We start from the raw sequence: 25,964 nt of genomic DNA, 5'->3' as shown, positions 1-25,964 counted from the left end.
TCGTGGAAAGGCCCAGATCCCGTATGCGCCGACGTGTACCAAATCGAATATGGCGCAGAAGCAATATGTTTGTTACATGTCCTGAGGCTGAAGGAGAAGAGTTGGTTGATGATGATATGTAGTATTTCCCTACCTTCTCTTAAATATAACCACACTGACTATATGAGTGAAAGATATTCTTTCTCCAAATGTGGAACTGCAACTTCCACATGCAACCTTTTAACTTGAAACAATAATATATTTTACATACACATCCTTAGACATTTTTGCAAATTAAATGCTCTAAGCTTTCGTGTTGTCTTGTAACCAACAACAACAATGAGAAGGAGAATATCATAGTTTTCAATTTCTCCTAGTGGAGTTTGTTGGAGGGGGGTAATCTTTTTGAGACTTCTCCCCCGAATCATCTCTTACTACTCTACGCACAAAGCGGGTTAAAGCGATTTGAACATCTTCTTTTCGCTATTATGTACTGAATAATAGACAATGAAGAGTCATTTTGGACTCACAGCAATATTTGATTTTAATAACATATGCAAATAGAGACAATAATGAATATAACGAAAATAAAAAATGCTCTACGTTTTTTTTTTCTTTTTTTCGCCTTTCAATAATGTGAAAATAAGGTGGAAGATATCTTAGTTAAGGCGTTTCTTTTTTTATTTTTATGGATACTGTTTTCTTTTTCTTTTTAAAGCTATTTCTTATCTGATGGAACACTCTGGGTGCCAAAAAAGTACATGGCACATGTTTAAATAAAAGTACTCTAATAAATTCTCTCACCCACATTGGTTGTTGTGACTCTGGCAATTAAAAGATTTGTTTCTGTCAAGATTACTGTACCTATATTAAGATTTATCAATTTTTTCTATGATATATTGCAAATGTAAAAGCTATTATGAGACGCAATAATTGAGTTTCCTTCTTGGCTCTAAAACAATTTATAGTAGACAATCATTTCTGTGTCTTATTTTCTCTTCTTTTTTTTTAAAAAAAAAAGGAATATTTACTGTGGAAATCAATGTTTTCTTTTTCTGTTTTTTCTTGTATTTTTTTTTTGTGTGTTTGCTGAGCTTTCTAGAGGAGTTTGGCAGGGATGGTAAACGAAAATGATCAATGCCTATTTTTTCTTTTTGATTCTTGGGGTTTATGCTTGACATGTATGTGTGGCATCAGGTTTCTCATGGGATCATGTATTTGTGTTTCCGTTTGTTTTTCTTTTCTAAAAAAACTGGGTATGCATTCTTGCTCTATACGTGTAGCTTTATGCAAGACTGTTGCACATTAACTCTCATCCCCTTCTCCTTTGTTTTATATTGTAGAGCTTTGAATCTAGCACCCACACAGAAGAGCCAATTCCTAAGCTATGATCTCCGGAGAGTTGTTATATTTTCTGTAGGTTCTTCTATCCTATTTCGTTAGGTCAAAAGTCTAAAAGAAAGCCGAAGCAGATGGATTGAATAGAATCAATGGGTGTTTTCTCTTTAGCTGTATTGTGGTCTTATACCAGTGCATAACTGAGGGAGGTGGTTTACAAAAAAAAAAAAATAATAATAATAACTGGGTAGATGCATGCAAAACTGTGATTCAGGTATTTCCACTCCTTCAAAGCTGAACCTTTTTACGAAGCTCATAGAGGGTGGGGTAAGTAAGAATATGTTCCAGAGTATCTTTGCATATACTATGGTTGAACCATGGAGATTATGCCCCTGTTGTTGAACTCTTATCGTGGAATTTCCCAATGTGAGTATTTTAGGACTGCTTTCGAAAAAAAAGGAGGGCGATAGTGAGGATATCAGACCTCTTTACGTTGTTGTTTTTTGGAATTTCGAGATAACTCTGCTGAACTGGAACGTTTTCTATGTTTGCCTGTGTTGTGTTTGCGTTGGACATTATTGGAACAATCCTACTCGGGATTTGTACCTCATGTCGTATTCTTCACATTTGAAATTATAAATGGTCTCATTCCGAGCAGCTGATGGTGTTTTTGCAGCCTTCATGCTTATAATGTATATGTGCTCGAAGCACGTCGGTCCCGGCGTAAGTGTTGGGTGCACTGTAGTCATTGGATGCCTTCTTTACGGTTTTCTACTCTTAGGCGTTTATTCTTCTTGTATGAGGGAGCGGGCGACTGTGCTGCTCACGGATAGCATTTGCGCAGCTGTTGTTGCAGCCACAATGCCGCAGGGGATTTCCACACAAACGGAGCAGCCCACTCTTCTTTTCCTGATGTTGTGTTGTTAGAACTGTTTGTTGCTGGGTACATGATAGAGGGAGCAGCGGGATAGGTCTATTTGGGTGTAGTGCCTTGGTGTGTGTGTGTGTGTGATGGTTGGAAAGGGAATCTATTTTTTTTTTTTTTCTGTGTTCTTTTGAACCTCTCAGTGCAGAGCAGCCAAACTCAATCCTCACGGGGTCTTTTCGTTTTGGAAGCTCTAAAACTTTTTCTTCTTTTGTGGTTCTGTTTTCAACCTGTTTCTCAGATGGATGCTGGGTTTTTACTACTATTATTTTATTATGTGTACAAGTTAAAAGTGACTGCTTTTATTTTTATTCTATGCGCTTTAGTCTCTCTAGCGTTGTGGTTTTCTTGTTGGATTAAAAAAAAAAATTGCTTCTCACACATACGGTACTTGAGTTGTGTGAACTTCACCTTTTATGTGGCTCAGAGAAAATTGGCGGAGAAAAACTTGTATGAACCATGTACGATGTGTAAATGTACAGAAGCCAATAAAAAAGAACTAAAAGCATGTTTGTAAATCTTTTTTCTGAGTAATATACTATTTTTCTTTTTTTGGTGGGATTTGTGTTAAGTTAATTGGGTACAAATATATTAAACAGTTTCTTTTTGCATTTTTTTTGTATTTTACCTCTTTTTAGTGATATTTACTGTATTTGAGCATTGTGTTTACGTTGTTTCTTCAGTGACGCGTTTAGACTTGATCACGGTGAATGTATTTCTGTTTCTCTTCTTTTTCATTACACAATTCTTTTGGGTTTCTCTTTTTTTCCTTAACTATTTCCATATATTCTGATTAACTAAAATAAGCTACAAGTACTTCTTCGTATTTGAAAGCTTTGAAAGTAATCACCAACCGCAACACATACAAACACAAGTACTTCTTGGCATTCACTACAATTATTCAGTAACCTCTTTAATCTGACGAGAAGACAGTAAGGAAGGAAGGAAGGAAAGGCTGAGGAACAGAGAGAGGAAAGAAAGAAGTGCAGCAATGAAATACAACATGCCCCACTCTCTGTTTGTTGTATTGCTCCTTTTTTTGCTTGGCTGCATCAGTGGATATGCACAAGAAGAGGGTCCACAAGAAGAAACGGTAGCCATCGTTGATTCTACTCGTAGTGAACTTTGTAAGCCAATGACTATAAGACCACAGACGAGCGGCGAAAATGTTCAATTGGAGGCAGTCCATCAATTTTATGCCCCACATCTTTTTTTCTTTAATGGTTCTCTTGTGTCAATTACGGCTGCTGCAGTATGCCAGGAACAGGGTAGTAACCAGAATGAATTCATTAAAATTCTGAAAAACAAAAACGAGGAGGGCAAAAAACAATGGACTGAAAGTATTGGATATGTGTTTCATTATTCCAAAGCAAGTGAATCCGTGAAAAAGGTTTTTGATAACGATAAGAACGACTACCAAGCTGCGCTTGCTCTTGTGGAAAGCAAAGAGGATTCCAGCGGTACTGCAGATGGGCCACAGAATTTTACTATTCGCATTTTGTGGATGAAAAGAGGCAAGACTAAATCTGCAGTTCATTCGATGGTGTATGATCGTCAGAGTAACAGTTCTTTCTTGTCGCGTCAAGATTCAACGCTTGTGCGATTCCTTGCTAAGACGAGTACATCCATTTTGACAACGGAAAACAACGTTTCTGTGTTTCCTGTGCAATTTGTTACGAAAAATAACAAAATCAGATCGACAGTTATGTATTACAGGCCGTATGATACGAAGTGGAATGTTGGCGGTTTAACTGACGAAGGTACTTATAATCCTACTGTTATGGAGTGGGAAAATGATAAGTTAATGATGATTACGCAGCATACCAGCGGCCGTTACAGAGTGTACGAGTCCACCGATTTGGGAAAGAATTGGAAAGAGTCTACCAGTACACTCTCCCGTATGTGGGCCAACTCCACTGTAACTGCAGACATACCAACTAGTGAGCGTGTAAGTCAAAACAATTTTATTACGGCAACTATTGATAATAAGAGTGTCATTCTTTTTACACAGTCTGTGGTATCTGGAGAAGAGGAGCAACTCTATCTGTGGGTCACTGATAACACACGTATTTATTACGTTGGCTTGATTGTTAAGGATAAAAAAGTGAAGAGCAGCACTTTATTGTTCAGGGATAACAAATTGTACTGTCTGTATGATACTGTTGAAGGGACAGATAAGTACAAAGTCTTTTTTGTGGACCTGACGAACAAGGTAAAAAAGATAAAAGAGGTGTTGAATAAGTGGGATACTATTGCATCCAAGGGTATCTGCTGCACTGATAAAACATGTGCTTCTTCTGATTGTCGTATTCCCACTACTGGACTGGTGGGCTATTTGTCTGGAACCATCGATGAGGAAAGAATATGGAAGGATGAATACCTCTGCGTAGATGCTTCTGTAAGTGGTACGGCAAGGAAGAATCCTAATGGATTTACGTTCATGGGTATTGGTGCGGGAGCAATGTGGCCTGTGAGTACAGATGGACTGCCGAGGCAGTATCACTTTACAAACTATGCATTTACTCTTGTGGCGACGGTGGCTATCCACGCGGCACCAAAGAAGGGCAGCAGTCCTGTGTTGGGTGTAAGGCTGATGGACAAAAATGGGCAAGAACTTCCTTTTGGTTTGTTGTACAACAACGATAAAACGTGGAGCACCATAAACAGGGGAACCAAAAGTAAGTCAACACGTACATGGGAGTTGAACAATAAATATTCTGTGATATTGACATTTGAAAATGGTGAAAGCTCTCTGTATATTAACGGCAATCGGCTAGATGTGGGAACTGACTTGAGAATCGAAGCAAATGAAGAAATATCCCATTTTTACTTTGGTGGGTACAGTCGAGAGAATGAGGAAGTAAAAGTCAATGTACATATATCAGTGACAAATGTTATGTTGTACAATCGCGTGCTCCTTTCCGCTGAAATTGATGAACTGGTCAAGAACAAAGCGAATGTTTTATTGTCAGAAAGCGAAATTAAGGGTAATTCAGAGCAGGGAACGGCAACAACTGCGGACACAGGGAATAAGAACAGTGGAGAGGAAGATAATACGAAGAATACTGAGGCTGCGGTTTCTCAAGACAATGCAACTTCGACTCAAGCGGCAACTACTGCCGTTCGACCTGAGACTGGCACTGAGACTGCGCCGCAGAGAGAAAATGCCACGTCAGTTAATAATACACACCAAACTCAAGGGGAAGCACTAATCAACAAGAATGTTAAGGCGCGCCAAAATAAGACTGTTGATGGCACTGTTCGTATCTATGAATCTGTATTGCCAATGCTTCTGCTGGGATTGTGGGCTCTTGCAACAGTTCTCCCATAAATGTGTGTGCAACCACGTGAATATAATTTCTAATTCGGCTTCTTTTCATCAATAAAAAACAAATTGCTGTCCATAGTGTGGACTCTTTTCTTTTTAATTCTTTTTTTTCTTGCTTTTTTTCCCTTGTGTTCAGCACCATGGAATTCTTTTTTTTCTTTCTTTCTTTTTTGGAAAATTAACTGTTTGCTACAATCTCTGTAGTCCAGGGATTCACTCCTAACGCCACTTTTTTTGCCCACACACGATGCTTGATTTCTCAACCTCACCTTTTGCAGAGTGTGGATATAACAGAGGAGTAATCGAGCACATTGAGGACCGCACTGGGTGAGAATGATGTATGCACAGGAGTTAATGGGATGATATTAAAAATACATTTTTTTTTTCTTGTGTGGTGAAAAAAGTTTTTTTTTTGCAAGCAATCTATAGTGTGTGTGTTTTTTTTTTAATTGTGTTCCTTTTTTTGTGTGGTGGTTCACCGTAGGGATTGGTCTAATGATTTCTTTATTGGGGTAATATCATCAGTATGGATATTTTTCCTTTCCCTAGGGAGAATGGTGCCCATGGATGTATCGTTGTTATGATGTCCTAATAATCTGTTTTCGTTACTTGGTGTATTTGTTGGCATGTGTTTTTTTCTTCCTTTTTTTTTGTTTTTCTTACCATTATGTACGCTCATTCAAAATAGATGAATAGACACTGTACATGAACATTTATATGGTTTAGGGGGGTTTGTTTTGATTGCTGTGTTCTCTGCGGGAGCTGGCTCATTCTGGAGAGGTCTACAGTGTGTTGTGTGTACCACGGTATACATTTGGTGAACACTGAGGACTGGTTGGGGAATGGGAGAGTGGAGTACAGAGTCCCATATGCTTCTCTACTTGAACTGCCCCGATTATACCCTATCATGGTGGGGCCGCATTCCCTCTATTTGTTCTTGACGGTGTTATTTGACTGGACATTTTGCTGTTTGTGTGTAGGTGTGTGTGTGTGTGTATGTGGTTTCCTTTCCATTGGGAATGGAATAAGTAATGGAGAGTGAGAGCCAATGGTGTTGGTTAGGGATACATCTCTGCTGTTGTAATATTCTTCTTCTTCACATGGGTATTCCCCTAACGGCTGCTTGCCGTATTCTGATTGTACATGTATGTGTGTATTTGTGTGTGGACTCAACCTATGGAAGGGGTGATGTGTGTATTGCCACATTGGTTTAATTTTTCGATCTGACCTTAGTCTGTGTGCTTTTTCTTTGTGATTATGAATCTGCTGTTCTTGATGAAATGGGGTTGGTTTATTTTTACTGTGGTGTGTTCGCCTCTGTGTGTTTGTCCTGTCTGTTCACTCTCTTGTGTTTTTTTTTCTTTTTTTGTTTTCTTTACTACTTTTGACCAACGTGTGATTGACTAGATTAAGATACAAACGCTACTTTGTAGTTGAAGTCTTTGAAAGTAATCACCAGCCGCAACACATACAAACACAGTCACTTCTTGGCATTCACTACAAGTATTCAGTAACCTCTTTAACCTGAGGAAAAGACAGGAAGTAAGGAAAGAAAGGCTGAGGAACAGAGAGAGAGGAAAGAAATAAGACCAACCATGAAATACAACATGACCCACTCTCTGTTTGTTGTATTGTTCCTCTTGATGCTGGGCTGCATCAGTGGATATGCACAAGGAGAGGAACCGCAAGAAAAGACAACCTTACTCCGTACATTTAATGGTTCTCATATTTTGGAGTTAGAGAATGGGCAGCTGGTGGCAATTAACGGTGCTAATTTGTATCGGTGGAATGGATCACAACGTGAATACATGGAATTATTGACACCAGCGAGCAGTGAGGGTGAAAATGCGTTATTGAACACCGATAGAAATTTGCCTCGCCTTTACTCATATGGATACAATGTTTTTCTCATGCGCTATGGCTCTGGTACATCTTTTCGTGCTGTTTTTGCTCTTGTGGAAAGCAATGACCCTCCAAGTGAAAAATATTCTGTTCTTCGCATTGTGTGGATGAACACTCTGAATGGTATAATTGAAAAGAATTCGTTGATTCACACTCCGTTGATTCTTAGATTTCCTATTATGAAGGGAGAAGCAAGGGTTGTGCGATTCCTTGCTAACACAAGCACACCAATTTTAACAACAAAAAACAATACACTTCTGTTTCCTGTGCAATTTGTTACGGAGGATAACAAAGTCTTTTCGACAGTTATGTATTACTGGCCCCATGATACGAAGTGGAATATTGGGGGAGCTTTGCCTGATATGGACACTTATAATCCTGCTATTCTTGAGTGGGAAAATGATAATTTAATAATGATTACGCAGCATACCAGTGGCTACCACAGAGTGTACGAGTCCACTGATTTGGGAGATACATGGAAAGAGTCTACCAGTACACTCTCCCGTGTGTGGGCCAACTCCCCTATACAGCCTGGTCGTGGAAGTCAAAACAATTTTATTACTGCAACTATTGGTGAGAAGCGTGTCATTCTCTTTACGCAGTCTGTGGAAACTGAAGAAGAGAACGAACTCCATCTGTGGGTCACTGATAAAACACATATTTATCATGCTGGTTTGATTGTTAAGGATAAAAAAGTGAAGAGCAGCACTTTATTGTTCAAGGATGACAAACTGTACTGTCTGTATGAGGCGAGTAAAGAAGAAGGGAAGTACGAAGTTCTTTTCGTGGATCTGACGAACAAGGTGAAGGAGATAAAAGAGGTGTTAAATACGTGGGATACTATTACATCCAATGGTATCTGCTGCACTGATGAAGCATGTACATCTTTTGATTGTCGTATTTCTCCCACTAAGCTTGTGGGCTATTTGTCAGAAACCATCGATGAGGAGAGTAACTGGAAGGATGAATATCTCGGCGTGGATGCTTCTGTAAGTGGTACGGTAAAAAAGAATCCTAATGGATTTACGTTCATGGGTATTGGTGCGGGAGCAATGTGGCCTGTGAGTACAGATGAACTGGCGAGGCAGTATCACTTTACAAACTATGCATTTACTCTTGTGGCGACGGTGGCTATCCACGCGGCACCAAAGAAGGGCAGCAGTCCTTTGTTGGGTGTAAGTCTGAAAAATACCAGGGGAGAAATTCTTTTGGGATTGTCGTACAATAAAAACAAAACGTGGAGCACAATACACAGGAATGTCGTCCAGGCTTCAGATAATAGATGGGAAGTGGACAGAACATATACTGTGGTATTGACATTTGCGAATAGCGACTGTTCGGTGCAAATTGACGGAGATCCCATGGGTTTTGTGAAACATAACTTCAACAGAGAATCAGAAGAGATTTCCCATTTTTACTTTGGTTCCGACGGAGAGGCTGGAGACAGTACCTTCGCAACAGTGACAAATATTATGCTGTACAACGGCGTGCTCACACCAACCGAGATTGATGCACTGATAAAGAAGAAGTTGGTTATTTCCTTGTCAGAGAGTGTCAAGCAGATGCTAACTGAGGAAATAAAGATGCAATCTACTCTCCCGACCCCTGCAACCAGCAGTACGGCAGGACCTCAGTCAATAAAGAAACCACAGAATACGAACAGTGGAAATCAAACCATTGATGGCACTGTTCGTATTTATGAATCTGTACTGTCAATGCTTCTGCTGGGATTGTGGGCTCTTGCAACAGTTCTCCCATAAATGTGTGTGCAACCACGTGAATATAATTTCTAATTCGGCTTCTTTTCATCAATAAATAATAATTGCTGTCCATAGTGTGGACCCTTTTCTTTTAATTGTTTTCTCTTTTTTTTTCTTGCTGTTCCGTGCGTTTAGCACCATGGAATTCTTTTTTTTTCTTTTTTGGAAAATTAACTGTTTGCTACAATATCTGGAGTCCAGGAATTAACTCCCAACGTCCCCTTATTTGCCCACACACGATGCTTGATTTCTCGATCTCACCTTTTGCAGAGTGTGAATGTAACAAAGGAGTAAGCAAGCACATTGAGGGCCACACTGGGTGAGAATGATGTATGCACAGGAGTTAATGGTATGATATTAAAAATACATTTTTTTCTTGTGTGGTGAAAAAAGATTTTTTTTTTTTTGCAAGCAATCTATTGTGTGTGTGTATATATGCTTGTTTTAATTCTGTTTCCATGTATACGTTTATGTTTTTGTTTTAATTCTGTTTCTCTTGTGTGTGTGTGAGAGGGTTTTCACTGTAGGGATTGGTCTAATGATTTCTTTGTTGGGGTAATATCATCATTATGGATGTTTTTCTTTTCCCCAGGGAGAATGTTGTTCATGAATGTATGGTTGTTATAATGTGAAAATAATATACTTTCATTACTTGGTGTGTTTGTTGGCATGTGTTTTTTTCTTCTTTTTTTTATTCTTTCCACCATTATGTACACTGATTCAAAATAGATGATTAGACACTGTACATGAACATTTATATAGTTTAGGGGGGTTTGTTTTGATTGCTGTGTTCTCTGCAGGAGCTGACTCATTCTGGAGAGGTCTACAGTGTGTTGTGTGTACCACGGTATACATTTGGTGAACACTGATGACTGGTTGGGGAATGGGAGAGTGGAGTACAGAGTCCCATATGCTTCTCTACTTGAACTGCCCCGATTGTACCCTATCATGGTGTGCCATCATTCCCTGTGTTTACTCTTGACGGTGATATTTGTCTAGTTGTTGTATCCTTTTCTTGCGGCTGATTTGGAATACTGTGTGTTTCAGACTCTTTCTGTGGCTCTCATTGCCACTTTGAGAAGAAGACTGTTTTGTGCAGTGGGTATTCTGCCGTTTGTGAGTGTGGGTGTGGGGGTGTGTTTGCATGGGGAATGAGATAAGTAATAGGGAGTGATGCGCAGTGGTGCTGCATTCTTCTGGTGGGCATGAGAAGGTCCAATAGGGTTTTTTTTTTNTATAAATTTATAATGTAAAAATACATCAAACACAAGAAAACGAATAGGAAAATAATATGAAATAATAATCCCAATGTGGTGTGGGTCGTTGTTCCTTTCACGTGCTTTTTTGATGGAGTATTGGTGGTTGATGCCGACTTTGTTTGGCCTCTTGTGTGTTTTCCTTCTTTTCCTTTCTCCAGAGAATAGCCTCAAGCAATCCACCACTAACAAGTAATCAAACAAACCAAACAGCACGATGAAGCGGATGAACACGGAAGGAGTACAATCGATAGAGCTGCAGTTTTGTAAAGAGCAAGACGAGCGCTGCGTGCATAACGACGCACACAACGTGATGCCCTCCGAGCATTATGGGAAATGTGAAACACTGCATCGATGGGAGAGTGAGAAGAATACAACGAGATCACTGTTCCATCAAAGGCTTTCGTTGCAACAGGTGCTGCGTGTCCTTGTGGTGTTGTGGCTACTGCTGCCCATGGCAAATCCATTTCTCTGCTGTGCTGCAGCTGCTGGAACAAATGGTATTTTGACAACCATTACCGGTTGCTTTCCTAATATGGTGGTCTCCCCCAGTCAAACAACACAACACTGCGAGGTGGACAATGCCAATGTTTTAAGTACCTTGACTCTTAGGGTTGGGTATTACAACAATGCTGGACTCAATTCTGGATGGACAGCTTCTCTTGTGGAGGGAACAAATCTCATTAGATTTGTGCCAATCGTTGGAGCTGTTTCAGAGGATATGATTCTTGTCATTGTGAACACTCCTCAAGTGGGGGACCCTATTCCAGTGACGAACAACTTCACCTTGAGGTTTATGGATATCAAAGAAACAACAGCATCATTTACTTCTAACAGTTCCTATTATGGGTTGAAGAGAATGGTGCGGACAAATTTACCAAATATCAATGCCATTCAGAACTACCTGCTGGTTCCTCCTCAGTCAGACTGTGATGCCATGGCAAAAAACTGTACTGCTGCTACTGGATGCTACAAATTGGCGATTTCTGCATCCCTTCCTATTCTTGGGAACTATTCACTGTGCTTATCCGCGAGTGGATGGCGAGGCTACTACTTGCCGTGGGGTGGAATTCCCCTCGAAGTGAGGGTGCTGGTGCCAAGCGAGCTGTATATGAACACTCTCGGGAAAAACACGCTGTTGCTCCAGGACGCAGTGACAGGTGCAAATGTGACTGACATGAACAGTGTGTTCCTGGTGAAGTGCCCATACGGTGGGCGCCCACGAGAGACACTAAACAGTGGTGATCTAATAGTGAGTGTTGATGTGTGTACTGGGTCCGCTGTCACGGATCGTGTGTACTTGTCTGCTAAGGGTGGGCCCTTCTCTGCAACAACAGGTGACTACGCTGTCTGCGCGGATTACGGTGCAGAGGTTGGTATTTCTCCCGCTGCACTTCCAGTAAGAGTATTGCAGGATCCCTTTGTTTTCAATGTCACTGTGATTACAAACACGTTGGTGACGATTGGTGTGCGTGGGGGTGATCTCTTATCGAGGCAGGAACCATATGAAGTGTGTGCAGTGCTGCCGAATACACCGTGTGAGTCTGTGGCTACTGCTCAAGACTCTGTGTGTGTGAGGAGTAGCTCCCCAAATTCCCCATCTGTTGATGTTGACATCTTGAGTCTGTACAGTCTGTATAAACTGGGTGCTGACAATGTGACCTTTTGCTTTGTTGCATCTAATGTGACATTTAACGCCCGCCGTTATGTTTGGTCGCATGATGTGAGGGAACCTTTTTTGCCGGAGGGTGACTCAGCAGTGGTGCCAAGTTCGAATAAATTATCTGTTGGTGCCATTGTTGGTATTGTTATCGCAGTTGTGGTTGTTCTTGTTATTGTGGCTGTCATTCTGTTTTTTGTACTGCGTCAGCGACCACAACAAGAACAACGAAGAGAAAAGGTGCAGATGGATACTGTGGAGTCTCAATCCACAAGTAAAACAACCACAGTGGAGACTACTCCGAATCCTCTCATGAATCCTCCTGTTGTTGCTGCTGTTGGTGGTGCAGGGTTTGAGTTGCAACATCATCCTCTGTCTCATAGGCCTGCATCAGAGATGGAGACACATGCCCGTTCTCAAGCATCTCTTGCAATGCAGTCCCTTGACAGAATGGCACCCACCACTGTTACCGCCGCAGTTGAAGTGAAAGAGCACCGTAACGAACTCCCTCGTGTAACGCGGGATGAGGCTCCTTCCAGACGTGTTGCCGCTCCTCCAGCTAAGGATGTATTGCCACAAAAACATTTTTTGAGAGGCTCACTTCCTAATGCCAATCCATATTTGGGTAAAACGTCTATCAGATCTGATGTCCCGGGAGCTCCAAACTGCACACCACATGAGGTATCAAGTGAAACTGTGTTGACGACTCCCGTTGAAACTGAAGTTGTGCGTAAGACTGGGGAGGAGCAAATGAACTCTACAACAATGAAACGTCATTCTGACAATGCAATGATGACGCTTCGCAATGCGGTTGGTTCTCACCCTGATCCTGGCGCAGAGAAGAGTGCTGAGGGGAGTCACTCAACAACTCTCCCTGCCCCTCCGTCCTCTGAAGGAGCAGACACATTGCCAATTCTCAGTGAAACGAATGTTTTCCATGAGGATGAGGGTGATATGACTCCTCAAAATACAGATGAAGCTCCTGTTGATTGCATCAATAAGCAGTGGTCTGACAGAATGAGGCTGATACAATGCGGTGGAGACCCTTCACACTTTAATGCTGATGCGGATAACACCAAAATAACACAGTCAAATACTGTCAATATGCCTGTTCATACACCAAGTTCGAATAATGTGCCTGCCGGTGATGTGAGACAGGACCACCCTGCCAGTAACACTGTTGCTACGAGTCCAGTGCCATCAGAAGATGTTATTGAGAAAAGGTATCCACCTCTTACAGGCTGGCATATGTTGCCCTCAAGTGAACCAGGAGGTCTTCCGAGATTAGTTGGATTTGAGTTATTCACACCAGTGGTGTACATGCGGAACCCCAATTTAGATATATTTTACCGAGATTATTTATCAAAGAAAGAGGAGTTACTCAGAGCACGTCGCAAGCGTGAGGCGATGGAACGTGCACGCGATAAAATGTCGGATGATGAGGGTTCGCTTGGTGGAGGTTCGGGTGAAACTGGATCAGACCATGACATTGACAATCCAGAGAACAGTACGGGGCCAGGTGACGTAGCGCAGACGGATGCGCCGCCTTTCCCTGAATAACGCAATTAAAATTTATCCCAGCTGAACTCTCAAGCAAAGTCACCAAGGTGTATTGTTAGTCTACTGGTACTCTCATCCTTTCCATAATCCATTGACCTGGATTGGTTGTTGTTGATGCTGTTGTTAGGTTTACTGGGACACACCTTTTTTTTTTTAAAAAAAAAAAAACCTAAAGGGTAATCTGCAGTATTATAATTGTTATTATTGTACAAACATTCTGTGGAGACGGTATTCTAGCGATGATGCCTTTGCTAAGGTCTGTAGAGAAGTGAAATTGTCTCTGCGCTTGTTTTTTGTTATGTTCTCCGCCTGTGCATCTATGTGATGTTGAAGAAGAAACTGAGTGAGATGACATGAACATCTGTTGGAGTGGTCATTTGGTTTGTTCCCTGCTGAATGTAGGATGACACTTCCCACTAAGAAGGTTATTGTATCGTGGTGAAAAAAAAAAAAAAAAGAAGAAGAAAGGGGAGAACGTACGAGATAAAGAACGATAAAAAGAAATCATATTTAATAAAAGACAAACACATGTAATATGTATTTTCTCATTTGTTAATTAACCTATGTTGTGTGTGGGTTGGTGGATAGCCCTTAAAATAGTGTGCTCATAGTGAATAAGCGAAAACCCCAGCGGGAAACCAAGTGAAGAAAGTGAAAACGAAAACCAGAAACTTTAATCTCACCAGTAGAAAAGAAAATGGATTTGGCTCAATAAGTGAGAGATTAAATTGGTAACAAAACAAAACAAAAAAAAAACAGAATAAATAACATCTACACCTCTCTACTATGCTTTTTTCTTTTTTTTATATTTGTTCTTGAGTACCTGCCAATCTTACAGACATGGTAGTGGGCCCAGCACTGAGAGTAATGGTAAAGTGGGAAAATGTGAAAACACCAAACAACATGAAGTGTTTTTTTTTTTCTTTTGTAGATGTGCGAAAGTGAACTCGGTATTTGAGTTCCATTTTCTTTTTATTTGGGGATTGAGAAATCGTCAACATGGTATTCTTTTATATGTTTTTATTATTATATTTTCGTTTTGTTTTTCATTCCTCGTTTATCCAACACCACCTTTCTTTTCCTCGCCTTGAAGAAAAATGAGGAACCGTTTGGCGCACCTGATTGTGAGTTTACCTAGGTGTGAATCAAAGAGATGGTGACAGTAAAATTAACGAAATATATTCGTTATGGTATTTACTTTATTTGATTCTCTCTCTATATATATGCCTTTTTTTCTTTTCACTCTATTATTTTTTTTTTATCTGTGTTGACCCCTGAATATGATGAGGGGGTAATTCTGTAGGATTCTCTTCCATGGCTAACGTCAACTCATTTGCTGTGCTCAGCTCAGAGTGTGAAAGAGTGGAAGGGAGAGCATCAGAGTGAGTGTAAACGAAAAAAAAAGGTGTGTAATGTGTATGTGCCTCTCTTTCTCCATAATTTCCTTATTATTTTAGGCAGATAATAGTAAAGTGAACAGGAGTAAGACATGGTAATGGTGCAGCAGTGTGTGTGCTCCTTTGTGAGTTCATTTACAGTTGAATAGACAGAACAGCCTGTAAAGGGGAGTATGGTCTGTTTTATTATCAACAATGGGAGTGTTTGATGGTATGTAAGTGAATGCACTGGAGTGGATCAAAAGATTGATATTGAATGGGAGATGTGATTTGTGTCACCTCTTGTGCACCAGTTAATATGTGTTAGTGTGTTTATTATGTCACTTTGAATGGATTGTGTTTCCATTGGTGTTGGCAATTGGGCACTCTGTCTGCGCATTTGCTTCTGGTTTGCCATGGAAATGGTGGGGCTGGACTGTGTTCATTCTAATGGGAGTATACACCGCCGTGAAGGGCAATATTGGTAACTGGGGAATCACGATCAAACGGCAGCAGAACAAGAAATACATTGAACAGCCCAATGGGGCGTGGAACAGTGAAGATGATGAAATGGAGTAATGATTTAAAGAAGAGGAAATAGAAGTATAGTGGATTGGAGAATAACTTTCCATATACATATACATATTTATTTATTCTGGTGCATTTGTATGTAAGAGTCTGTGATGCAACAACAGTTGTTACTCTGCTTCCCTTCCACACATATATACGCACACATTATCTCCTCATTGGGATACTGAATTTCTCAGGTGTGTGTGTGACACTTTGTTTCATTCACCTGACAGATGTTGTGCATATGTACAGCCATAAATTCATTTCGTACACTATTACTCATCCGATTGGGATTTGCAAGGGCATCTTGTTTTGCCTTTCTGACGTCTGTGGCATTCTTGCAGATTGTGGTTCCAGGCTGGCTGGTAATCAGTGAGGGTTTGTTTAAATGTTTTTTAAGCCAGTTACTGCACTTTCTTGTTTCTTTACGGATTGCATACTGAGAGCTTGCTGTAGGAATGGTGTGGTCTTGCTGCGTATGATTCTTAATTTGTATAATTCTTTCTTCTCATTTGTATCTGAAAAGACTTGTGTGTTAAGGAGTGGGTTTTGAAGAAACGCCTCAGCTTCGCGCGGGGGGCGGTTTAAAGCGCTTTCAACACATTTTTGCAAGATAGCAACACGGTTTTATATAGAATGGGGAGTATTAGAGACTCGTCACAGTGTATTGTTTTTTTTTTTTTTCTTGATGATAGTGATAAAGAGAAAATAAAATAATATAAAAAAAAACTATTCATGCTTATTTATTTTTTTTTTCTTTTTTTATATGGGAGGGGGTGGGGGAAACAAGGACTAGACTATTATTTTTAAAAGCTTGTGGAAATAATGTGCGACAGGATGCGGTTAAATAAAAGAGAGTGGTAATGTTTTTGTTTACGTTGTTTTTCTTTGCCTATGATTTCTTTTTATTTTTTTTATCTCGAAAGGTAACCGCATTGGGAGGTAGCGGTTGGGGTGTTTTTTTTTCCGTCCCATCCACCTTCACTACCCTCCACGTGGAGGAGTCCGGTAGTGACGGGACCCCCCCCAAAAAGACTGCTACTTTTTAAGTAATCAACAGAATTGTGCATCATGGATTAGTTTTTATGATTTACATGGTTTAACGGTGAGTAAACGACTGACAGGTGTACCGCTCGGAAGGTAGTGGCATTAAGTCTAACTCTTGAAATTTTACTTTTTTCTTGTATTTTTTTCCCTCCATAGAAGAAAAAAAAAGAACTGAATCCAGGCGCATATTCGGAAAAAGTGTGTATATATATATATATATGTCAGTATCAAAAAAAGAAAAGAGTGTAAGAGTGGGTGGAATAAATATGAAATGGAAAGACTTTTTCAATAATAACTCTTGCACCACAGGTTTGTGTTTGCTACCTTGAATGTCACATACTTCTTTGTATCTTCCTTCTTTTCACCTGCTTTCTGCCAAAATGATTCTTCTAAGAGACAAGAGAATTAATATTTAGACCCATTGTCTTGAAATAACTCACTAAAATACGTAGAAATAAACACCCAGATAAAGAGACCAAGGGAGGGACGACACAACATTATTAAGGTATGAGGAAAAATAAGGCAATGACCTGCAGAATATTCTTCGTGTTTCTTCTTATTCTGTGCTCAAGCGCCGTCCTCTCTCACGCCATGTCCTCAGAGGAGCGTGAGAGAAGCAGAGTCATACTCTTTAAAGAAGGAGTGACGACAGTTCCATTTGAAGATGATAATGGGACGACATATCAAAGAGTAGTCGATTCTTTCCGCGTTCCTTCCCTTATTGACGTGGATGGTGTGATGGTCGCCATCGCTGACGCCCGCTATAATTCAGACAACGACAACTCCTTTATCGAGACGGTGGTAAAGTACAGCGTAGACGATGGGAAGACGTGGGAAACACAAATTGCAGTAAAGAACACTCGTGTGAGTAACGTTTCTCGTGTGGTGGACCCCACAGTCATCGTAAAAGGGAACAAGATCTACATGCTTCTGGGAAGATACAACAAGTCAAAAACGTACTGGAATCAGCAGTATGATGGCAAGGATTGGGAGCCTGTGTTTTCTGTTGGTGAGGTTAAGAAGACAACGATAAATGGCAAGGTGAATGCAACGATTACATGGACCGATCCTGTCTCACTAAAATCTATTTTCCCTAAAGAGATTGCAGGAGGGCCATCAAAGCAATTCCTTGGGGGTGTAGGGGTTTCTATTGTAACAACGAACGGTACTCTTGTGTTCCCAGTCCAGGCAATGAATACAAATAAGGAAATCACCGCAATGATTATGTATTCCAAAGACGGTGGTGATACATGGAAGTTCGCAAACGGTATCACTGCGCTGGGTTGCACTGAATCTTCTATTCTTGAGTGGGAGGGGAAAATCATATTGAACGCACGCGTTGACAAAGGCTTCCGCAAAGTCTTTGAGTCCACAGACCTGGGGGAGACATGGACAGAGGCTGTTGGTACACTCTCCCGAGTATGGGGGAACTCACCAAAACGTAAAGGCCCTGGTAGCCAGGGTCCCTTCATTCCCGTGACAATTGAGGGGAAGCGCGTGATTCTGTTTACACAACCACAGAATTACAAAGAATCATTTAAACGCGACCGACTCCATCTGTGGGTAACGGACAACAACCGTATATTTAATGTTGGTCAGATTTCCGTTGATGATGAGAACGCTCCCTACAGTTCAGTGCTCTACAGGGATGATAAGTTGTACATCCTGCACGAGAAAAATATCAGGGCATACAGTCTTATCTTTCTGGAGCTGAAAGAAGAACTGAACTTGATCAAGTCAGTGGTGAAGACCTGGATCGAGCAGGACAAGAACTTCTCAGACATTTGCACCCCAGTCGACCCAAAGAAACTCTCTGTTGTTGCAAGTGACTGCGGCCTCCCGTTCCCCACTGCTGGGCTTGTTGGCTTCCTTTCCGATGGGGGTGACAGTGAACAGTGGAAGGACGCATACCGCTGTGTGGACGCTAGCGTGAAAAATGGTGAGAAGGTTCTCAATGGTATGAGATTCAAGGGAGTTGGTGCAGGGGCACTTTGGCCAGTAGGTAAGCAGGGACAGAACCAGCGATACCATTTTGCAAACTACATGTTTACGCTGGTAGCGACGGTGCAAATCATTGATCTCCCGAAGGCCGGCAACCCAGTCCCACTATTGGGAGTGAGCTTGGATGAGGCTGGTGGCAAGAAGGTTCTGGGACTCTCATTTAACAGCGACCAGCAGTGGAACCCAATATACGGGAAGTTTGAAGCCGCACCTACCGGATCGTGGGAACGGAAGAAGACATACCAGGTGGCACTCACTTTTGAACACGGAGTGGGTTCGATCTATGTTGATGGGGAGCCCTTGGCAGGTTCAGGGGAGAGGCTTCAGTACGATACAGATTCCCCCGTTGTTTCACACTTTTACATTGGCGGATACGGAAACAGAAAACTAAAGACGGATGGCCATGTAACAGTGACCAACGTTCTTTTATACAACAGACAACTGAACCAGAGCGAACTCAAAACCTTGTTCTTGGCCAGGGATTTCATTTCTTCTAACAAGCCGGAAGGGTCGGGTAGTTTAGAAACCGATGGATCGACACTCTGTTTCGGGGTTAATTGTTTTTCAATGATGCTTCTACCGTTACTAACCCTGGCTCTCGTTCTATTTGACCATGGTATTTTTATCTGAAGTTTTTGTAACCAATATGATTTAATAACCCACATGAGATCATCTATTGTTTTTTTTTTCTTCTTTTGACCGTCATTTCACTTGCTGAGAAAAGCCAAACATACGCTTCTCTCGAGGACATTGATGTGTCGGTATGAACTGAATGTAATTATAATACCCAAATTGATTGCACAAAGATCAATTGGCTTATACATTCAATTTGGTATGTTCTTGGAACCATATTCTCTTTTTTTCTACTAATTAAATTGTATTTTTATTTACTTGTTCTCTCGTTTTTTTTATTGGATGGTGTCTCTTTGAAAAGAATATGTGTTTACTAGTGGTCTATTTTTTTGTGGGTTGGTGTGTGTTGTTTTCTGAAAGCTTGCGATAAGAATGGCAAAGCCTTACTTTTTGGAACTACAGATTTATGGGTTTTGGTAAACCAAATTCTATTTCTTTTATCTTTACAGTCTGCCTAACAGTAAGTTTCTGAAAAGCCCACCCAACCCAACCCACTCCGCCCCGAGCGGGAAGCGGGATAAAAGGGCTTCTCAGCACTTCCATTTCGTTAGTTTCTGTTATGTATTAGCAATCATCATCGGGAAAAGATTTGATAGAGATATGTAAATAATGCATCAAAACTTGTTTGAACAATCATGGAAACAAAATATTTTTCTCTTGTGTTTTATTTCTTTAAAGAGGGAGTAAGGCTAGGGTATTCATGTTTCTTTCACTTTATTGTTTTTTTGCTTTTTGCGGGCGCGAAGAGTTGCCGGCTGAACGCTTAGGAGGAGTTTGGGTTTTTGGTTGTTTCTCTTTATTAGTGTTTTATTATAGTTTACATGTATGACTTTGGTCCCGTACTCTGTCGATCCGTGAGTGGAGTGCCTTGGGTAGACGTTTGAAAGCCTACATTCATCAAAATAGCCCTAAAAGGGTGATCGACACCATTGTCGACGGAAATGCCTTTTCCTAATGAATCTGGAGTGACTCTGTTTAGAGGATGGTGTGCCATGGAGGTAATGGTTTGACTCTTCTATGATTGATCGGGTGACAGATCTGCATACCTCTGATTTGCCACTGTTTGAGGCACAGTTTTTGATTCTCCTTTTATCGGTAGTTAAAAATGTCGGGTGGTATGCAGTTTATTAATGCTGCAGACGCCGACGAAAACAATGAGTGGGTCGATGGGGTTGCAGATGTCGTCAGACCAGAATCTAAAAAAAAAAAAAATTGATCTCTCCAAATGGATCCCAAAACTCGAGAATGGGTGGATTTTGAGCCCTGGAGGTGGGGATGTTCGGGGTGATGTTGATTATTGGAGACAAACATCTTTACAGGTAAAGGAAGCTTTTGAGTCTTTTTATGATTGGATAGAGTTAACTCAGGTCGTGGGAAATCCGCCCCCACCATTTATGTTGCACATTGGCGCAAAAGTGTTGACTAATTTTCGTTCCGTTTCATTATTGGATGAGAACCCATCAGTGTCAAAGGCGCTCGTACAGTTACGACTCTATAAGGTCTCGGGTAAGGCTGAAATTTTTTGCAAAGGCATCACAATCTCTAATTGAGAAGGATTGATGAACGAAGTCTCTTAGTTGCCTCAGTAGTAAACTTTGTGCCTATGCGGCTTCCTCATGTAATGTGTGTTTGCTCTTCTTTCCTTTTCTAATGCCTCAATTGTCATTGTAATGTTGTTGAATTTAACACTGGGGCCCGTCGATGTTTACGCAATGGTGAACGTTGGATAAGACTCTTGTTGTTGTTTGTTTTTATTTTTCTTCTTACAGCATTGGGTACATTCTTGGGTGACGCAGATTGATACACAAGGGGGTGGGTTTCTAGAAACCAGGGTGAGGTGAGAGTTTCGTTATATCGTGGATGAGTTCTTTGTGATTAAATGATTCTATTTATATATTCGTTAGAAGAAGAAGAAGAAGAAGAAGAAGAAGGAATTCTTACTTAGAGTGATCTCAATTGTACTCCTTGCTACCGCACGGTGATGGTGCCGTTAGTTGAATTTGCAGTGAGGTTGCAGTAGAAGGACATGTTTTGCAGCAATACAAAAGAATATGTTAAGTAAGCTCAGAGTACAAATTAATTTCAACATCATTTTGGATAAGACCAAAGTCTCTTCTTCTTAATGATGTAGAAAAAATGGTAATAATATCAGAAGAACTGCCTATAATCCTAAATATTTAAACTACATTCGTCAAGCAAAACTTTGCTTAGTTGGCTAATATATGCAATGAAGTTTGCCATGACCTTGTATATATTTGTGAACCAAGGTAGTTTTAAGTCTAAACTGCACTTCGAATCGAGTGTCGAGTGTGCGTTGCCGATAATGAAGTTGATGAAGATAATCTGAACCCCATTGGGTAGGGATGAGGTGAGTGGTTGACATTGTTTGCATATTCGATGAGGACTTTGCCATCATGACTAGCTCAGGAGACGTAGCTGGGGTGTTGGATGAGCTTCAAACAGATGCTCGGCTTGACTTGGGAGGCGAGTAATGTGGTTCATGGATTTTTCTGTATTGCTGGGGATACAGTTGAGTTTTAATTACATATCACATTTTTATTTTTTTTATTTTCTTGCTTCGTTGGTGATTCATAAATGTGAGTGTTAAAAGATGGAAGATATGTATTTGAGTTAAATTAAATTTCTTAGAGTGGTGAAACCAGATATTTCCATTTCTTGTAGTATTTTTCTTTCTATTCTTTTCTTGGAATGTAATAATTGCTATGATGCTCAACAAATTCTTTTCCGATGCCATCCATTTCCACTCTTATTCCTTTATAACACTCTCTTCGCGCTGTTTTTTTTTTTTTTTTTTTTGCTTCAATCTTGCGTGGTGATGACAGTTTTTTTTGGTTTGCCATTGTTACCTGGTATAAACCCCATCTATGGTTTTTTTTTTTTTTTTTGCGAAATACACTCTGCTCTTGCGAAGTCTATAGTGTATGCTATTTGGGGTTTTGGGGTTGGATTTAATTTTACATGTTCCTCTTTTCCTCTTTTCCTTTTTTCTTCTTTCTGCTACAGGACGAATTAGTTAACCTATATATAAACTTTTGCGCAATATGCTGGCTGAAGGATTTATTAATTCTTTAAACCCTCTATATAAATACCAAATGAAAAAAAGGAGGATACACCTGATGAGCGATAGAGATACCCAGAGTTGTTCCACAAACAGTTTACAACCTCTACGCAAGCTCCTTTTTGATCAATCAATGCATTCAGGTGTAAAAATATATCCACCTAATCGACACCGTCTGAGTAGGGGTTCCAATACATTTATGCACACGTTGCTGCTGCTGTTACTTGTTACAGTGATTGCAATGTTTGTCACACCCCCCTGGTTCCCCGTGGCGCATGCTCTCCGATTCGAACTGGTTGGTGATACCATCAACAACAACACTGTATTTGCATACGGCGTGGACAGCGTGCTACTGGATGGTGTGTCCATCGGAAACAGTGCGTCGGTGGTGTTTGACATCGCCGCGATGCTCCCTGGTGCGGTGCGCATTGAGCTGAGAGACTGCGTGTGCGATGGTGGGTCGCAGATCTATGTATTGGGGTACAATGAGGATCCCGCAAGTAACCGGAGTCTGGAAGTGAGTGTGGATAGATTATCTGGTCGCTTCTGCTCACTCGTCTTGGCACACAACCTGCCTCCGCAGACCAACGTGACAATCCGAGACTCTACGATCGTGACGACGGGACCCGTGAGCTACGCACCGGTCAACGGCCTGACGGATGCCATTGCGGCCCCGCTTGTGCTGTATGCGACTGCGCTTTCGCAGTCACAGCTGCGTGTGGAGAACAGCGTTCTGCGGACGTCCGCCGCCGGTGGGATGGCACTCTACGTGGGTGGCAACGTGTACCTACTGTCGAGTGCTGTGGTGCTTGACGGTGTTTCGCTGGAGGCGAGTGGAGGTGACGGGGCGTACGCGATGTACGTGTCGCCTGCGTCTGTTCTGAGTCTGCAGAGCCTTTCAGTGTTCTCTGTGACGAACACGTCTGTTGTGAGCAGCGGCAGTGGGATCGTCCTTGGCGATAGCCTCACAATGTCCCGTTCTGTGTTTCGCCTTGTGCGCCTTAATGCGAACATCGCTAACCCGCTGCTGCACGCAGGTGGCGGAACGATTGGCGTTGACGCGTGGCTCGACATATACGGTGTGCGTGTATCAGCAGTTGCGGGAGCTGGTGAGTCGTCATCGTCGCTTGTCGCATCGTTGTCATCCGTAACGCTTGATGGCGGTGTTGTCTCAATTGTGCACTCCATTGCTTCTGGCGCAACATTTGCCACCGCTCCGACAGTGACAAGTGGCATTATTTCAGTGCAATGTAACCGTCTCGGGACAAAGGTGCTGGAGGACACGAATGATTACACAGCCGCTGGTATGCTCTCTGTGAACGTTGCACCATGTTTCAGCTGCGTGGAGAATCAGCGATGCTTTACCGCACTGACATCATCGTTTCTGCCTAATAATTGTACGTGCAGCTGTTCTTCTGGTAGTTTCGGCCGCTCGTGCCTCCCGTTTGACGTGCCTTTCGCAAAACTAAACAGTCGTCCATGTATTACTGGCATTACAATAACAGAGTCCGCGACGCTTGGCTTTGAGGACCCATCACTGTGCTTCAACAACGTTACACTTAGTGGGCCGATCACTGTGATAGTGGACCTGCGCCAGATGAACACCTATGTTGACTCTGTGTATGTGACACTGTCCAAGTGCCTCCTCACTGGTGGTGCGCAGCTGATCATAAATGGACTGAATAGTATAGAGGAATGGATGCCTCCACTCAAGGTAGACATGAAGGAAGATACATCAAATGAGGCTACCATAGTATTCCAGAGTCAGATGCCACGGAAGTCACGTATCATTTTGGACAAATCAGAGCTCTACGCGACAACGGACGGATCGCTCTACGTACCTACAACCACTGGTGAGGAGGATAAAAAGTATGGGCCTGTACTTGTGTTAAACAATCTGTGGCTATTTGAAAGTCAGTTGGTTATCACGGAGACACGGTTTACCTGTGTTGGAGAAATGTGTTCCTCAATTCTTGTGGAACACAACTTAAACCTGCAAGAGCGAACATCATTCTTCTTATATGGTTGTCTTATATATGCTCAGAACCATGGAATGTATTTCCTGGCAAGTGACCTTTACGTTTTATCAAGTTCCGTGCTGTCGCTACAGTTGAATAAATGGTATAGCTATGGAGTCGGCGCATTGAAATCTCAACAAATAGTATTGCGCGACAGAGGCGTACTGCACCTCTATTGGAATTTCTTTTTTGTTGGGTATTCTATTTTCACAGCGAGTAATATCACCATTGAAAAAGAGAGTTTACTTTCCCTACGTAGGTGTGGTTGCAACACAATGCTTCTTTTCCATGTGGATGACGTCAAAGGCAATATTAATGTCCTTGATAACAGTGTATGGTCGTTGCATAGACTTACACTTGCCGAAGGATGGTACATGGCTAACACTGTATGGGCTACAAATGATTTGTATCCTGTTGTTTCTGCAGACTCTAAAGTGTATGGTGGGAATTTTTGGCACCTAGGTACTATCATGAACGACTATTCTTTTGTGAAGGTAAACACTCCAGTTACGGTCTTTCCGACGTTTGATTGTGCGAAAGAGCTCTATTGTTATCTTCCATTTACAAAATCTGTTACAGGTAGTTGCGTTTGTGTGTGTACTGCAGGTGGCTACGGACCCTATTGTTTACCAGCGCCGCTCGATGGTATAGTCTTCAAACCATCTTTTATGACACCCAAAGAAACGGTTTACTGCATACGTCGTCAGACCCTTGGTAATATTCTAATGGCTGAGACTCATGTCGGTTTTTGCTTCATTGATGTCAATTTCAACGCACCAGTTGCTTTTGTACCTGCCAGTCCCGTCAAACCAAATTACAATATCACTTTTTTGCGCTGTAATTTCATGGGACTTAGAATAATGGAAGGTAATACAAACTATTTAATTACAATAGACGCATCTGTTTTTCAGGTGCCGTCAACAGAGAGTGCCGCTTTGACCCTTAAAGGTGCGTTTAAAGACGGTTCAACGATTATTATAAAGAATAACACCATCACTTCACTGGCAAACAGCGGAATATTGTTTGACACAAATTCTATCGGAACAAATTCGATAGTACTGTTGCTTAACAATAAAATTGTTGCAGTTCAGAATGCTATTCTATTCAACAGCAACTATACCGTTGATGGAAGCAGTTTTGTCGTGCAAAACTCCACACTGAAAACTTCAAGCATGATTGATGAAACATACGCTGCATTGAAAACTCTCCAACTGAGTGTGGTGAACGGAGGGTACTTTGACTTCAGTGGCAACACACTGGATACTGTTAGTGGTGTTATGCTATCTGATGCGCTTCAAGTTTCAAAAAATGGTCTATTTAGAGTGGCGGGTTGCAGCTTCCTTGGGACATCAGGATATGCGAAAAGTTCACTTCTCTTTTTGTCAGTGTCAGCGGCATTAGCTGATGGTAGTCAGTGGCGCATGGAAAGGAACAATGTGAATGCTGGATATATTATTTATAATACTGGATCCTCTATAGTATTAACAGGTGGCGGGACCACTGCTGTGATATCAAGCAATACACAGGCGAAA

At 41.4% G+C, this 25,964-nt stretch overlaps 6 protein-coding genes across 6 annotated transcripts; all 6 read left to right on the top strand.

The window, feature by feature from the left end:
- Window positions 1-3,245: 3,245 nt before the first annotated feature.
- Window positions 3,246-5,573, top strand: TM35_000591270 (putative trans-sialidase; the record flags this gene model as incomplete). Its single annotated transcript, XM_029030931.1, has 1 exon — window positions 3,246-5,573. The coding sequence occupies one exon, from the start codon at window positions 3,246-3,248 to the stop codon at window positions 5,571-5,573; it is 2,328 nt and encodes a 775-aa protein (XP_028877801.1).
- A 1,640-nt stretch (window positions 5,574-7,213) lies between these two features.
- On the top strand, window positions 7,214-9,232 carry TM35_000591260 (trans-sialidase; the record flags this gene model as incomplete). The annotated part of the gene is made up of 1 exon (XM_029030930.1): window positions 7,214-9,232. One exon carries the CDS (start codon window positions 7,214-7,216, stop codon window positions 9,230-9,232), a length of 2,019 nt encoding a protein of 672 aa, XP_028877800.1.
- A 1,473-nt stretch (window positions 9,233-10,705) lies between these two features.
- TM35_000591250 (uncharacterized protein) lies at window positions 10,706-13,708 on the top strand (the record flags this gene model as incomplete). The annotated part of the gene is made up of 1 exon (XM_029030929.1): window positions 10,706-13,708. The coding sequence occupies one exon, from the start codon at window positions 10,706-10,708 to the stop codon at window positions 13,706-13,708; it is 3,003 nt and encodes a 1,000-aa protein (XP_028877799.1).
- Window positions 13,709-17,292: 3,584 nt separating this feature from the next.
- TM35_000591240 (Chain A, Orthorhombic Form Sialidase 648) lies at window positions 17,293-19,332 on the top strand (the record flags this gene model as incomplete). Its single annotated transcript, XM_029030928.1, has 1 exon — window positions 17,293-19,332. The coding sequence occupies one exon, from the start codon at window positions 17,293-17,295 to the stop codon at window positions 19,330-19,332; it is 2,040 nt and encodes a 679-aa protein (XP_028877798.1).
- Window positions 19,333-20,465: 1,133 nt separating this feature from the next.
- TM35_000591230 (uncharacterized protein) lies at window positions 20,466-20,885 on the top strand (the record flags this gene model as incomplete). The annotated part of the gene is made up of 1 exon (XM_029030927.1): window positions 20,466-20,885. The coding sequence occupies one exon, from the start codon at window positions 20,466-20,468 to the stop codon at window positions 20,883-20,885; it is 420 nt and encodes a 139-aa protein (XP_028877797.1).
- A 1,587-nt stretch (window positions 20,886-22,472) lies between these two features.
- TM35_000591220 (dispersed protein family protein 1 (DGF-1)) lies at window positions 22,473-25,964 on the top strand (the record flags this gene model as incomplete). Its single annotated transcript, XM_029030926.1, has 1 exon — window positions 22,473-25,964. A coding segment is annotated over one exon (3,492 nt), but the record flags the coding sequence as incomplete, so codon positions are not given.

Source organism: Trypanosoma theileri, assembly GCF_002087225.1.
Source record: "Trypanosoma theileri isolate Edinburgh chromosome Unknown TM35_Tth_59_V1, whole genome shotgun sequence".
Classification (NCBI taxonomy): Eukaryota; Euglenozoa; class Kinetoplastea; order Trypanosomatida; family Trypanosomatidae; genus Trypanosoma; species Trypanosoma theileri.
This window is presented reverse-complemented; position numbering and strand designations above follow the sequence as displayed.